Genomic DNA, 14286 nt, shown 5'->3' with positions numbered 1-14286 from the left:
TGTAGGATGTGATAGATGGCTGTATGGCAGACAATAGACAATTTGCTGAAGTTAATTGAATTTGTGGTGCTTGGTAAAACAGCAAGTGGTGTTATGTATGCACAATAGAATATAAATCCCTTCATAATTTCTTCTGTGATCTTCCTTTGTATTCCCAGAATACTGTATTGCAAATGCTTCTGTAGATCACTGAAGATACTGGTTACTGAAATGCAGTGCTGGGTTCAGTGTGGGAGGTCATATAACAATGAGTACTGCTTCTGTGCCTATACTTTCCTTTTCTAATGCCTATTATCTTATATACAGTTTTTAATTACAGATGGGCAACACAGATATGTCATACAGCAAAGTTGTTAAGAGTGTTGATGCGTAATAACTTTTCATGTTTACCAGGAATAAGGAGTTAAATTTGGGGAATTGTGTGTTATATTCTTGTCTGGTTTCTGTGTGGGCATGTTTGTGACAACGTGCATTCAGAGGGAATGAAATAATGTTCCCAAACTGATGATTTGTATTGAGAGTATCTGCTTTGACAACACTTTGATTACTTGGAGAGTTTACAGTATTTTAAGGTCAAATGGCATACGTTAGAGTGGGAAGTATTTCACACTAAATAACAAAGTAGGTGAGCAGGTAATTTCTTTCAGCTGATTTTGCCAGAATTGTATTTTTTTTCATCTTTTACTGACTTGATGCTATTTATTTTTTTACAATTATAGATTGCTCTCCTGGATTCTCCAACAGCTTTAAGTATGGAAGAAAAGCTTCAGCAGAACGAAGCAAGGGTGAGTTATTTCATAAATCAACTTAAAAACGAAGAAATGAAGTAAGGGGGCCTTGGTGCAACTGATAGCCATTTATTTTTATAAACACGACCATTAAACCATTAAAAAACAAGGTATATTAGTATGAGCCATATCTACAAGGTACACTTTGGATTTATCCATCAGCCACATTTCTGCTAGGAATGCATTTTACAGCTCTGTGGTAAACACAGGGATCCCTATTGTGTTGTGCTGTATACTTTGAGTGGAACCTGCAAAGCGGTGATACGAACCTTCAGTTGTAAATGTATTTCTCATATTCAGACAAGGCTTTTAAAACATTTGAAATGTAATTTTATTTTAGTGCACAAACAGAGCTTTTATCTAGGTGTAGTGAGCAATAAGAGCTGCTGTATACACACTAATTAAAGTACATTATTTGTACTCTGGCAATAATAACTGCTTGTCCTGCTCAAGAGTGTTGCCCTCTGCATGGAAAGCATACTGAGAGTGTTTTATCTTTTCTCAACCTCATTAGAAGGTCACTTGATTACTATTTAACCTAATTCCTGCAGACATGATTACTGAAAAATCTAAGTAGGTATTGCAGAGATTGTAGCTTTTTTTAATACTTGAATGGATGCAATAATAAGGCTCACACAGATGTAAAGACTTTATTGCCATATTTAAATTGTGTGACACATACATGGTAGATTAATGAGTTGTCTTGTCCTTATGTAAGAACAACTTTTGAGATGTGATGTGGTGAATAGATTTATGGGCATTCTTAATAGTTCTCTTCAGTCTTTTCAGGTTATTTTCCTGCTTTAACATTCTGACCACCAACACTGATGGTGCACTGAAAAATGTATTTACTTTTCTCTGGATTCTTGAGATAGAGGTAGAAATGAGATAAATACATTTATTTCCTCTTGATTCATTTGCATTTCAACTGCAAAGACTGCTAGGGTGTAGGCTGTTGGTTGTAAATGAGGAGATCTTTGTGGGAACTGTGAAGACCTTTTTTTTTTTTTTACTTGCAGCAAATTTTTATAGGGACGTAGCCATAGTGATTTTCACCATTCTGCACTATGAAGTGGATTTAAATAATAAATGATTGTGTATGTTTTTAAATCACTGTATTTAATTCCTGTGCAGAAATCTGCTGATATCAAAAACTGAAGTGTGTGTATGCTTGTGTGTGTACATAGGTATGTGCACATGCACACTTATATGTGATGTGACAATGATTCCAAGAATTGCTTTCTATACAGTGCTTTCTAAAAAGCTAGAAGGGATTTGAAATGAAAAGAGCCTTTTCTGGTGCATATAAGTTGCCCTTTGAGATGGGCAGCTTAGTGACTAGGAAAGGCAGGACAACACTTCTGTATTGATATGCAGTGCTCTGCCCCTGTTAGTAATGCATTTGCAAGCAGACCCTGACTTCAGTGCTGATTTCAGCTGAGTGATTTCTGTGTTGCAGCAAACTTAGCTCTGGTTCTCTCATGATGGCTGCCTGCTGCTGCTTCTTCTGCATGCCCTACTCTGTGATTTCTGGAGTTTGTTTTGACCAGAATGTGTCTAGATCAGATGAAGTGTTCTGTGATGGTTTAGTCTCTTAGTGAAGGAGCAGTAGCTCTCTTTTAAACATTTAGGTCCTAAATGTTACATAAAGAGTTGTACAAGTATTTCATACTTGTCTAAGAATTAATTATGGACTTTGGAAGGGATGTGATTTTTCAGACATTTGTTCTCTTTTACAGGTACAAGAACTGACCAAAGAATGGACAAACAAGTGGAATGAAACCCAAAATATTCTGAAAGTAAGACAAATACATTCTTTTTCAGTGTGGCATTTGAATTAATCTTAGAGTTTTTCCTTCTTACAAATCTTTACCGTATTGAATGTTTCCATTTTACTGCAAAGGAAGAGAGTTCGGGGCAAGGGCAAGAGGCTCCCTCATCCCCTTGGTGCTTCTATTGCATCCATAACTGCAAATAACCACCTTTCATGCTGTATTGGATATCTCTGTGAATGCGTTGCATAGAGAATATGGGTTTTTGCATTGGCCTTCAGATTTGTTTCAGTCAGAAGCAGTTCTTAAAGTTGGAATAACAGCTTTCAGTTGAGTATCCTCCAGTAGGTCTCCATCAAACAGAACAGATGGATCTAAGCTGAGTCCCCAAGCACTGGGATTTTTGCAGCTCATTCATGTAAGCTGGCTTGAGTGCAGTTGTTATATGACTCCAGAATACTTCAGAAGCAGTGAAATCCACACAGTACTCTCTTGCATTTAGCAGTTTGAGTGCAGATCCCAGAGAGCAACTTGGTGATTTCCATGCTGTGTTTTTTTGAATGATGTAGACTGATACACTTGTCTTATCGGCATATATCTTTGCCTCTCTACTGTCCAGTTGTTCTGGTAGGATATTATGTTGGCAAGTGGCTCTTGAAAATGGTATTTTTAGGTGATGTTCTAATGGGCTACTTCATGATTCCATATGAGTGCACCCAGAAGAGCAGTTCCCACAGTTTGGTTTCCATGGAATGCACTGATGTTTTTGCCAAATGTTTTAACTATTCTGTTAAATAAAAATCTGGAAAACAAACCGTAAGCTTTCATGACTTGCAGTATATGCTGAGAAGACACTCAGAGTGGAATTCAAGCAAGCATGTAGTATTTTAAAAAATTCTCCTTAGCACTTATCTGAGACTTGTTTTTGCAGTTGATTTTTGCTGTGTATCTCTTTTTAATTGTGTTTATTTTTATTTTAAGTTCACCTCTGTGTCTTTTATCTGACTTGCAAGTAAGTCAAATGACTCTGTGCTTAAAAATAAAGCACAAAGAGCTTAGAGAACAGAGCAGGACTGGAAACTGCCTAGCAGATGGCATGACAGAATGGGCTGTTTAATGTCTGTCCAGAAACTGAACTGGGAATTACCATTTGCATATTCCTCAGATAATTTAGGTCCAGTTTTACATTATTCCTCTGTTTTGTAATTCTGAAGCATCTATACAGATATATTTCTATATACAGGTATTTCTTCTTTTTACTCAGGTGTGGACTGGGGAGTTACATGAGGATTGTTGAGTTCTATGTAGAGAATTGGTAAATTCTAGTCTGCAAAGTGAACATGATGTAGCTGGCCTGTGGAAAGTCTTAGCTTAATGTTGGAAATATACTGAGTCTTCCATAGATATTGCAGGGCTGTATGAAACATTGATCTATGGACTGAGCAACTCAAAGAAACAAGGGAGAGCCTTGTTTGTTAAATAGCCATAAAAGCTTTCAAAACAGGGAAGCTGTAATTCTGCCCTTCTGGTACAGAGCTTTTGTTAGTTTAGTTCATCCAGCTTCTGTATTTTTCTACATGTTGCCATTTGAGCATATTATCTTAGCATGTTTCACTTCTGGGTTAAAAGCAGTGGAGTTTTTTCTCGGCCCTGAAAAAAACTGAAAACCTGCAAAAGAATTCCTGATTTTACTGCTTTAGTTTGCCACATTTTACTGAGGCTATCTGTATTGTTATTCCACTTCTTGTTTAACAAATCTGGAGATCACTGCCAGCATATGAATGGGAAAGGGCTATATGGAGGCTTGCCAGGCTGCATAGGGAAAGCAGGTTTTAAACCAGAGAAAGCAATATTTCTTGTAAAGGACTCCTTCCCTGGCTTTATTTCTTTATATATGTAGGTACCACTTCTTGCATGTACAGGTCATACAGATTGCTTCTGAAACTTGAAGGTCGTGTGCCCTTTTAGAAATAATACTGTGCTCACGTCACTGCAGTCACAGCTGCAACTTTTCTGTGTTGTTCACCAGTAGCTTTCAGAACATTCTTCATTAAGGACCTTAGAACGTCATGTTTAAAAGCTACTTCTCTTTACCTTCTCCCCCCTGGGTAAGTAAGTGTGGTTTGCAGGAGATTTGTGCTGGCTGTATGGAGGATTTTGGTAATTTCTTGGCTGTGCATTGTTCCTTGGCTGTGTGATTTGAGCTTGGTTAAATGGTAATTCTATCTGGGATACATGTATTGAAAGATTCTTTGAACTGAGCTTGAGCAGGTGAGTCTTGTTTGTGGTCATTCAGTTAAAACTTACAAGTATTTAACTCCCCCCCCCCCCCTCCCCCCCCCCATAACTACAGTAGGACAGACTAATGCTGAATCCATTCTTTTCTAATCTCTTTGTTATTGTTCAGAAGTTGAAGAAATTGTTGAAATTCTTCCAACTTGTTCACACTTCAGAGTTACTTTGAACCTTGCTTTATGTGTTACCAGCAACAACTAAATGCTAAATAATAAAGCAGAATGGAAAATTCTGTCAGATAGGAAGAAAATACTGTGTGAAGGCAAGTTTTTGATTTAAAAAATACTTGGCAGCTTAAATGATTTCAGTCAGTACTGTGCCACAGGTACAGCTAACATGCACATCCCAGCATTCTTCCTTATTTCTGCTTGTAGCTTTTAACGTGCTTATTCCCCTTTGCCATTTTTTCTCCATGACCCTAAGTTACAGTTGCCATCACAGGGTGCATTACCGGTTTGAGGATGTTTAACTGTTCTATCTGTAAATGTTGTCAATTCTGAGTACAGTGCTGGATCTGTATGGCCGAATGCTTGTATCAGCTGCGAATGCTGTGTATGAACCATATGTCCTGCTGCCTGACTGGACACATCCTGGAGCAGTGGTGGTAGTGGTGATAGTGTACTCTTTCCTCCATGCATTTGCAAGGATCTCTTTTGTAGGGAGGCTGTCTGAGTTCGTATGGAGTCTGAAGTACTGCCAAATCACATCCAAAGCCAAAATCTTCCCGCTATCATCATGCAAAGATTAAGATACTGCATACATTTTTAAAATGGGTTTTGAAAGGGGTTTTAAACTTATGCTAAATCTCATGAAGTATCTGTCATTGTAGCATGGCAGCTGCTCAGAGTTGTTATGTGTCTGAAGGGGCAAGCATTGTTTTTGGCAGTGATGTTTATCTTCATTCTTGACCTCCTCACTGTAGTACAGCATGACACTTTAACCTTTCTAACCTACTGGTAGATTCTGTCCTCTATGCCTCTTTTTAATTGAATGGAGGATATTGTTGTGGGTAGTAAGTAGGGAGAATGATGCTTAGCATTTGTTAAAATACTGCATTGAAAAGCTAAGTGATGGTGTTGATCTAAAGCCCATAAACTTTGGGCTGTTTTCTAAATGTCATCAGCTCTCACAAGGATTGCACTGTACAAAACAACACTGCTGTACATCACTTCTCTGTCTTCGGGTGTCTTGCAGCCTCAGCACTTACTTAACTCCACGATTTTGATTCTTTTCTTCCTCTCATTGAATCTCTTTGCTCTTTTTCTTTCCCTTCTGTTACTGCTTTTCTTTCCTGTTCCTCTTTTTCAGGGATGTGGCTGTTCTGACCATGTGTGTTATCATAGAATCATAGAATTGCTCAGGTTGGAAAAGACCTCAAAGATCATCAAGTCCAACCACAACCTAGCCATACTATCCCAACTCTAACAACCTCTGCTAAATCGCATCCCTGAGCACCACATCCAAACGGATTTTAAACACATCCAGGGGTGGTGACTCAACCACCTCCCTGGGGAGCCTATTCCAGTGCTTAACTTCCCTTTCTGTGAAGAAGTTTTTCCTGATATCCAACCTAAACTTACCCAGGCACAACTTGAGGCCATTTGCCCTCATCCCATCACCTGTCATCAATGGGAAGAGACCAACCCCATCACTTACTGGCATTGTTTTACTAGTATTCCAATTTGTGCATATTCCAATTGCTTTCTGTAACCTTCAGCAGCTTTTGTATTAATTCTTTAAATGTACTCTCTACTGCTCTTTTCCCTCTGTCTTTTAAATTTCTTCTCCCTCTTACTTTTGTGGAGAGATTGCTATAGTAGTTTAGTAGTATTGTATAGTACTGTTAGCTTTTTGCTTCTTTGGTGCATGTTATTCTTACCTAGTGTTGTTTAAATGCTCTTCTGCATGTTTGTGTGTACGTGTTACAGTGGATTTAGTGTTTTAGTTCATTATGCTGTTATTTGGTTCTGATGGTATCATTAGTGCTGTACAGGAGAACTCAACTGATGTCAGAGAATGCAGAGATTGGTCTTCCCAGAGTCTGAAAGGACAGAGGTCTTTCCTCTGTGTGTATGTGTCTAATTCTCATGATCAATATTTTAAGTAGTAGCTGCTGCTTCTGGCTTTGTCCAGTTGGACTGAGTGGCACAGCCCCACTTCTATCAGTGGCACTAATTCTGCTGCAGTACTTGACTGCATTGTGTAAGTACGTTATTGAGCGCTGCTTATTTGACCTTTTTCACACCCTTTGGTTGAGTATTAGTTAATAGTACATTTTCATGGCTTTAACAATTGGTTTTCCTACCTAAGTAAGGAAACTTGCTAATAATGTCCACTTGCAAGCATTAATGTCTACTGTTGTTAGTGGGTTTTTACTTAGTTAAAATATAAATTAAAGAAAAAATATTTATGCATACCTCTTTCTGAAGGAGGCGAAGAACTGTTGCATTGTCTTGATGAGAGAGTACAGACTAACATTAAGCACTTACTGTGGTAGACATGTTCATCTAAACATGGCTTTTAAGAATTGCAGCTATATCCAGCGAGGACACTGGGAAACCAAAACTGAAAGAAGTTGTGTTCCTCTGGATAAAGTGCGGATTAGGGTGGCAGAAGCTAATAGATTTTGACTTTAATCATTTCCTATCCGTGCTGGCTTACATACTGAAGTAAACTCTGTCAAGAGCAGTCCATTGTGCTCTATATAAATTCTGCATTAGTTGGCACTTACTTGCACATTCAGATAATATATATTTTTTAACCCACGCTGCTCGGTGATATTTAAGCACATTTATCTCCATTCTCTTGCCTATAAGGCTAAACATACATCACCATTTCCTGCTTTATGCCACTTTGTTAGTTTATATTAACCTTGACTGTTTGAGGTCCTTTTCCTCTTCTCACTTGTTTTGTATTCTACCTCAGCACTTTGCCCTTTCAGCGTTTGTTTTCTGCATTCTTTCCTTTTTCCTTGAATTGGCCTCCAATAACTCCATAGCTTTATTTCTGTGCTTTACTCACGTCAGCAATTTAGTCGTGTTAACCTGAATCTTGTCTGTTCTGACTTAATACGTCTGCTCATCTTTATCCTCACTGACATCTTTCTCAGCTCCATCTTTCTCTGCAGTGACTCTTACAAGGAGAGGGGCAGCAGGCGGGGATAAAACAGATTGAAGGACTTCTCCCTTGTTTGAACATGCTCAATTCTCAAGTGCAAAGGGCTCTCAATTAATATCTGCAACTTTCACATTACATCCTCCTGTCTGCTAAATGCACATGGTTACAAAGCGGAGATGTGTAAGTTTTGGGTTCTTGAAGAACAAACTCTAGATTTTTATTTATTTTCCTGAAGTTTTTAACATCATTGGTTAATGATAGTTCATGTCTCATAGTGTGCTTCAGTAGTTATAGCACTTCTCCCACTAATTACTTCTGCAACCAGTAAAACCAACGTTAGGAACATAATGCGTCATATAGTTGTCCTAGATAACTAATGAATAGCTGAATATATACTGAATATTTATTCATTACACACACATGTGAGTATGTAAAAATGATGACAAAAACAACAGGTATTTGTAATCATTCAAATCACCTCAATTATTTTACTAGTAGGTCCTGGGAGATTGCACGTAATGCAAGTTTTCACAAAGGACACAAGTATAAGATTTAATCCAGCTCTCAGAATGTGAACGTGACTGGGACTTTTTGGCTGTTTGCCTCTCAAACACAGGCCCTAAAATGATTCTGTTGGAGGCCAATGAAAAAAAAAAGTTACAGGAATGATGTGTATTTATGTACAAACCGATGTATGCATGATAGTGTATTTAAGCTGTTCATTTTCAGCTTTGGCATATGTGTTTATTTGTATGTTTGGCAGGAATAACACTTGTTAAGGATTTTTCACATAGCAGTAAGTGAATAATTTTTGTAAAATTGTTGCTAGTTAGACATGTTGGTGTTGCATTTTGGTTAGAATGTGTAATTTTGGCTGTGCCTAAAGCGTAACTGTATAGTTTCAATGACACTTAAATCTGTACTTTAGTTAAGCAATTTTTAGTTGTTACTGTATAACTTCTATTTATCATCTCAGCGTGCTTTCAGTTTCTGTTTCATTTTTACAAGCTATGTCCCCTGCGTGTGGATTTTAAAGATGAGGCTTTAGGATCACTGCAAAATTAATACAGGATCGAGTGCCTATGAAGAGTTTAAGGCATGCTATTCCTGCATTTCCTTTCTGTTTTTGATAAGCTGATGGAACAAGTGGGATTCCGGCTCTAATTCTGAGGTTGTTTGCTCAGAGCATCCTCTGTACCCAGCAGTTACGTAATGTATACACATACCTCAAACTGGTTTTGCATGGAAAGGTATGAATGCACATTTGCATTAAATGGCCTCTTACATTATGCTTGATGTGGTTCCCTGCAGCTGGTCTGTGAAGGCTATGAAGAAGACAAGATATTAAGAAGGGTTCAAAAGATTCGATGTTAATTTTTCATGTCTGTCTTTCTCAGTCAGAAATCGTGCTGTAAACGATCGATTCTTTTCCTCTGGAAGCCTGTTAAATGCGGTACCTGTTTCTTACACTAGATGTCACTACAGATACAAAAATCAACTGCTTCTGGATGTGTGATTCACGTTTAATTCAGATTTAATTCAGATATTTTAAGGCAAAATGATTTGCAGTATCTTGACTTTCATTGCTGAAATACTGAAATAAGATTATTAGAATGCCAAAACACTGGGTTAGGAGCAGGTCCTGAAGAAGTTGAGAGACTGTTTTGACAGAAACGTTTCTGAACAACAATTCACAGGTGGGATGATGTGTAAAGTGATTGTGCACATTCAGGATTATCACAGTTATTTGTCAGTATCTTTTTCAAATGACTGTATATCTAAAATGTTTGACAAATTACTTCAGTTACAGACTTAAAAATATATTTATTTTCTCAACTTGAAAGCTCGGATATTTTAGGGATATTGAAGAGCGGGTGCTGGGAGGGATGGTGTCTCTTACTTGACCAGGTAATATACTGTAGACGTAGATGCAGGGCATTTAATTTCTGCTTTTTTAAGGAAGTTGTTTGGATAACAAGGAGATGTTTATAGTTCTCAGTCCTTGTATGACATTTAAGCACAACTCCTCCTCCTGGAGTCATGATATCTGATATCTAGTTTAGCTGTCACCTTGACCAGTGTTTGTTTTCTGATCCCTAGCCCAGTGCTTTGTTTTTGTTTACTTATTCCTAAAATGTGGCTGGCAGTAGTTGTCGTCATACGAGCTTTTTGTTCTCTGGGGCTTGGTTCACAGAAGCACCCAGGAAAGAAAACATACTTCTGGTTTTCTCTCAGTGTGATAAAATGAATATATTTACCTGCCCGGATCTTAATGCTGTTAGTCAGCACACAGATTTGTGCTTTGGTATTTCGGTTTGGACAGTGATCATCCAAACTTTTTTTTTTTTTTCTCCAGCCTTTAACAGACATTGTTTTTGATACTATATTTCTAATCAGATGCCATTATTGAATGATGATTACTGCTTTACTTGATCACCTCCCTTCCTTAATTGTAGCATAGTATAAACAAAGAGAGAAGAAAATAGAAAATTCTATAAAAGCTAAAAACCAAAAACTTTAACATTGCTTTTTCTTTAAGATAACAGCTTTCATTGCTCACCAGTGATTTATTTTTTTGTTTTTAGTACTTTGCCCACAACAACATTGACTTGCTGTTGTAAGAGAAAGGGGGAAAAAAATACTAAATTGGGAACTGGTGCTACTGATGCACTGTAGCTCTTTTCCTAATAGAAACACTATTGAAAATGTCCCAGCCACCTGGGGAACACTGAGTGCAGCAGTCAAAAGTAGATTTCAAAAGAAATGGATGTCTGATTTCAAGTCTGTGTCTGCCACCTGTGTTCATCTTATTGAGAAACCTCCTTTCTGTCTTGTAGGCTCTTTAGCTGCTTGCTATGCCTCTGCGGTGGTCTGACCACTTTGAAATTTCAGTTTCAACTAGAAAGATGCAATCAAGAGATGCCTAATACTACTGATTGGTTTTTTTTATTTCAGTTTTAAGCCATTTCTTCCCACTTGAAACCACCTGGACCATCAGAGAAGCACAGCTGGGGGCTGTAGATTCTGAGCTCACCAGCCGTGGATTAAGACAGGATTGAATACTTTGGTTGATCCTGACTGTGCATTCCAATAGAGGCCCTCTGGTTTCTAGGAATAACCATACTCCCAAGTATTTTGCTTCCATCCTTCTCCATACAACTGAGGCCCTGCATGTGTAGATTATCCAGGCCACATTTAGCTTTAATCCATCCCTAGGGCTTGTAGGCAGCTTTCAAATAGAGAGAGTCAGACAGAAAGGGTTGCTTTTGAAATTCTTTCTGTAGCTCAGATGCCACTTGTTCAACAATTCCTCCTGGGCATTTGGTGCTTTTCTATTAATTTTCCTGTGGCTGAAAGGAGAGCTAAACTGAAAGCAGAGGTAGCTCCTGATTTAACCTGTACAAAAAAGACAAGAAGAAATAAACTCTGAAAGCTGTTTCTTCTAAAGGATCAGCAAAGAGCTAACAAGCAGCAACGATAGAATGTGAAGTCCTTGTTGGGCTTGGTTATGGGAGGCTAAAGAAACATTCTCACATCATGATCTTAGAAGAAAAAAGCAAGTTTGTCTGAGACTTTCACAGAACTGTTTCAAATAATCATATGGAAATGTGTGTTTGATATGAAATACAAGAAGCATTTCATTCTGCTAGTGATTTTTTTGTATTTAGGAGCTTATTACTACACAATTCTGATAGCTTTGAATGCACTGTACTGTTGTGCACCCAGCTTAATGTCTTAATTGGCTACTGAGCATAGTGTTGATTCATGCAGTCCTGCTGTTGCTGAAGTGCCATTAGTGTGATGTTCATTCTTTGTTCTTCACAACTATGGAGCCAATATTTTAATGAAATCCACTAAGGTGGCTCAATCTGCTGCTGTTGCAGTCTGACCCTCCTCTCAAAGGAGGAACAGGTTCATTTTTCTGCCACGCACCTCTTCAGTTTCATGTATTCTGTACTTCAGTGGCTGGGTTGTGTGGGATGAGAATGCTCTGGCAACCAAGCTGCTGCTTCTGCAAAAGATGTTGCCATTGCATTGCTAGTCCAGAAGTCTGTTTTTAATCCTTGGTAGTTAATGGATATTATTCTGCATAGTCCTACTCTTTTCTGCAGTTTTTTTTGCAGCAGAGTGGGACGTTTCAGCTGTGGTAGGGTACTGACAGATTTAAAGTAATCTGTGGAAGTAAAGATGATCTTCTAGGTAGATTAAAAAAAACAGAATTCCAGAGAAGTGTAACACTTCATTAATTCTCTCATCTCTCAAGAAACACAGACAATAAAATAGTTTTTAAAAGGAATAAGTGCATTTGCTACAAGACTAGTCTTTTTTCCTTTACAATTCCAGGACTCATTCATCATCCAGCTTGAGCAACAAATGAATTAGGAGTCCTGTGGATACAAGTCTAGTTCCCTGCATTCTCTTGATTCACTCCCAGAGTACAATCTGTAGAATGAATTATTCACAGATCCTGTAGACAATATATGATCGTGTAATTAAAGACTGTATCCTAATGCACATGGGAGAAGAGGATGAATTAAGATCACCCGTTTCTTTCTATTCCAGCCAGGCCCTTTCCCCTTTTCAGATACCAGCACAGAGAATACTGAGGGCAGAGTTGCTGTCTCTTAGCTGGAAGGTACAATACCTCCTGCTAGGAAGGATCTGCAATGGCAAAAAAGAAAGCCTTGTTCTCTGCTGTTAATGTCAGTGTTGAACGTTGTAGATTTATTTTTCTTTTGAGAATAATATATGCTTAGTGCAGTCACAGATAGAAGGTTGTGAAGAGGTGAAACCTGCCCCGCTGCAGGCATAGCTCACCTGCGAAATACTCCGTGTGCCTCATTTGATGAAATAGAAGAATAGTTTTCCCTTAAACTCAAGCTGGTGACGGCACAAACCAGCCTGCAGCAGATGTTCCAGCATGGAAAGTGGCAGCTTTGATGGTTGAAGTTTTATAAGCCACTGGAAAACAGGATTTTACAGACGAACGTCCAGGAAGCTTAAGCAGCCAAGCAGGCATCTATACTTAGAATTAGCCAAATCCTGCAATTCTATTCAGAGATTTTTTTCCTCTCATGTCAATAGCAGTTCTGTCTGTGCTAGGTTTGAAGTGTCGGGGAGCAGAGATTTCAACCTGTTAAGTTTGTCCTTGTAGTTCCAGGAATGAAGGCCAAGTTTCCTGAAAAATTACTTTGAATCTGCCAAGGTTTCTAATGGAAATACTTGCAACACATTTAAACATAGTGTTGCTTTTGGGCACTACTACAATAATAGGGTGTCTGTGTATTAATAGAAAGCTGCATTTCCATGGTGAGCACATGAGTGGGGAAAAAAATCAATGAAGAGCAGAAAGGGTACGATGGCCTTAGGAGACCGATAACTGCTTGTGTTATCAGTCCTATAAATCTCTTATTCTTTATGGAAAACTAATGAAGCTATTGCTTTAATTTTAGCTTCCCTGTGTTAGCAGTTGCTCATTTAAGCAGTTCTGCATCCTGCATCTGCATTTTTAATTGCTATTTAGACAGCTCTTGATGCCTGTGTGGGCTGCTGCTGGAGCACGTGCGCTTTAACAGTGAGCTGCCTGCAACAGAACTCCGATGTTCTGATCTCGGTTCTTACAGACTCTTTTACAGGTTTTTCTTGATTGACGAGGGTGATGTGGCCTAAAAGTGTAGGATGGTCAAAGATCTGATTAGAGAGTTTCCTCTTAGTTGTGGTTTTCTTTATAGTGGAAGTTTCGGGTAGTAGAAGTTTCTTCCTCTTTTAAGACTGAAGTGTCTGAATTGTACGAATTGTTTGTAACTGACTCTAGTAGCCAGTGTGATGGTGCTACATTTGTTGTCATGTTGACTAGAACAACCATGTTTGGTGAGAATTTCTGCCTTATTTACTATGGGTATGAGTGAAGAAACCAGTATTACCTTTCGTAATTCATGATTATATCAATAACTAATCTCTTGCTTTTAAATGAAGGAATATGCCCTTCCCTTCCTTCATTTTATTGAAGTTATAGGATAGTGCAAGACATATTTGGATTCCTCCTCATCAGTGATACCTCATCAAAGACTGTATTGTCCGTGTTTCCTCATCTCTTCCCTTAGCCTTCCAAATAGTGTCTACTTTTATGGCAGGGGACTAGTATTTATTTATTTTTATTCTAGAAGCTGAATCTGCATCATGCTGAACATAATATAAACACAGGAGAGACATTTGATATTATATATACAACTCTGTGGAATAAAGAAAAAGGTCGCTCACCAGACACCCACTAATGAATTTCACTCATACAATACAAAAAACCCATCTTTTCC

At 38.3% G+C, this 14286-nt stretch overlaps 1 protein-coding gene across 1 annotated transcript in view; it reads left to right on the top strand.

Annotated features, from left to right (window-relative positions):
* KIF16B (kinesin family member 16B) overlaps nucleotides 1-14286 on the top strand; it is a gene marked incomplete at both ends in the record, with an annotated part of 132785 nt that overhangs the window by 29618 nt on the left and 88881 nt on the right. The window contains 2 exons of the mRNA XM_079532778.1: nucleotides 720-785; nucleotides 2528-2587. Of these exons, the coding sequence (XP_079388904.1) occupies nucleotides 720-785; nucleotides 2528-2587 (126 nt within the window). The remainder of the gene's footprint in view (nucleotides 1-719; nucleotides 786-2527; nucleotides 2588-14286) is intronic.

This window comes from Tetrao urogallus, assembly GCF_951394365.1.
Source record: "Tetrao urogallus genome assembly, chromosome: 2".
In the NCBI taxonomy this organism is placed as follows: domain Eukaryota; kingdom Metazoa; phylum Chordata; class Aves; order Galliformes; family Phasianidae; genus Tetrao; species Tetrao urogallus.
Note: the sequence above shows the minus strand (reverse complement) of the source record. Positions and strands in the feature narration are given on the sequence as shown.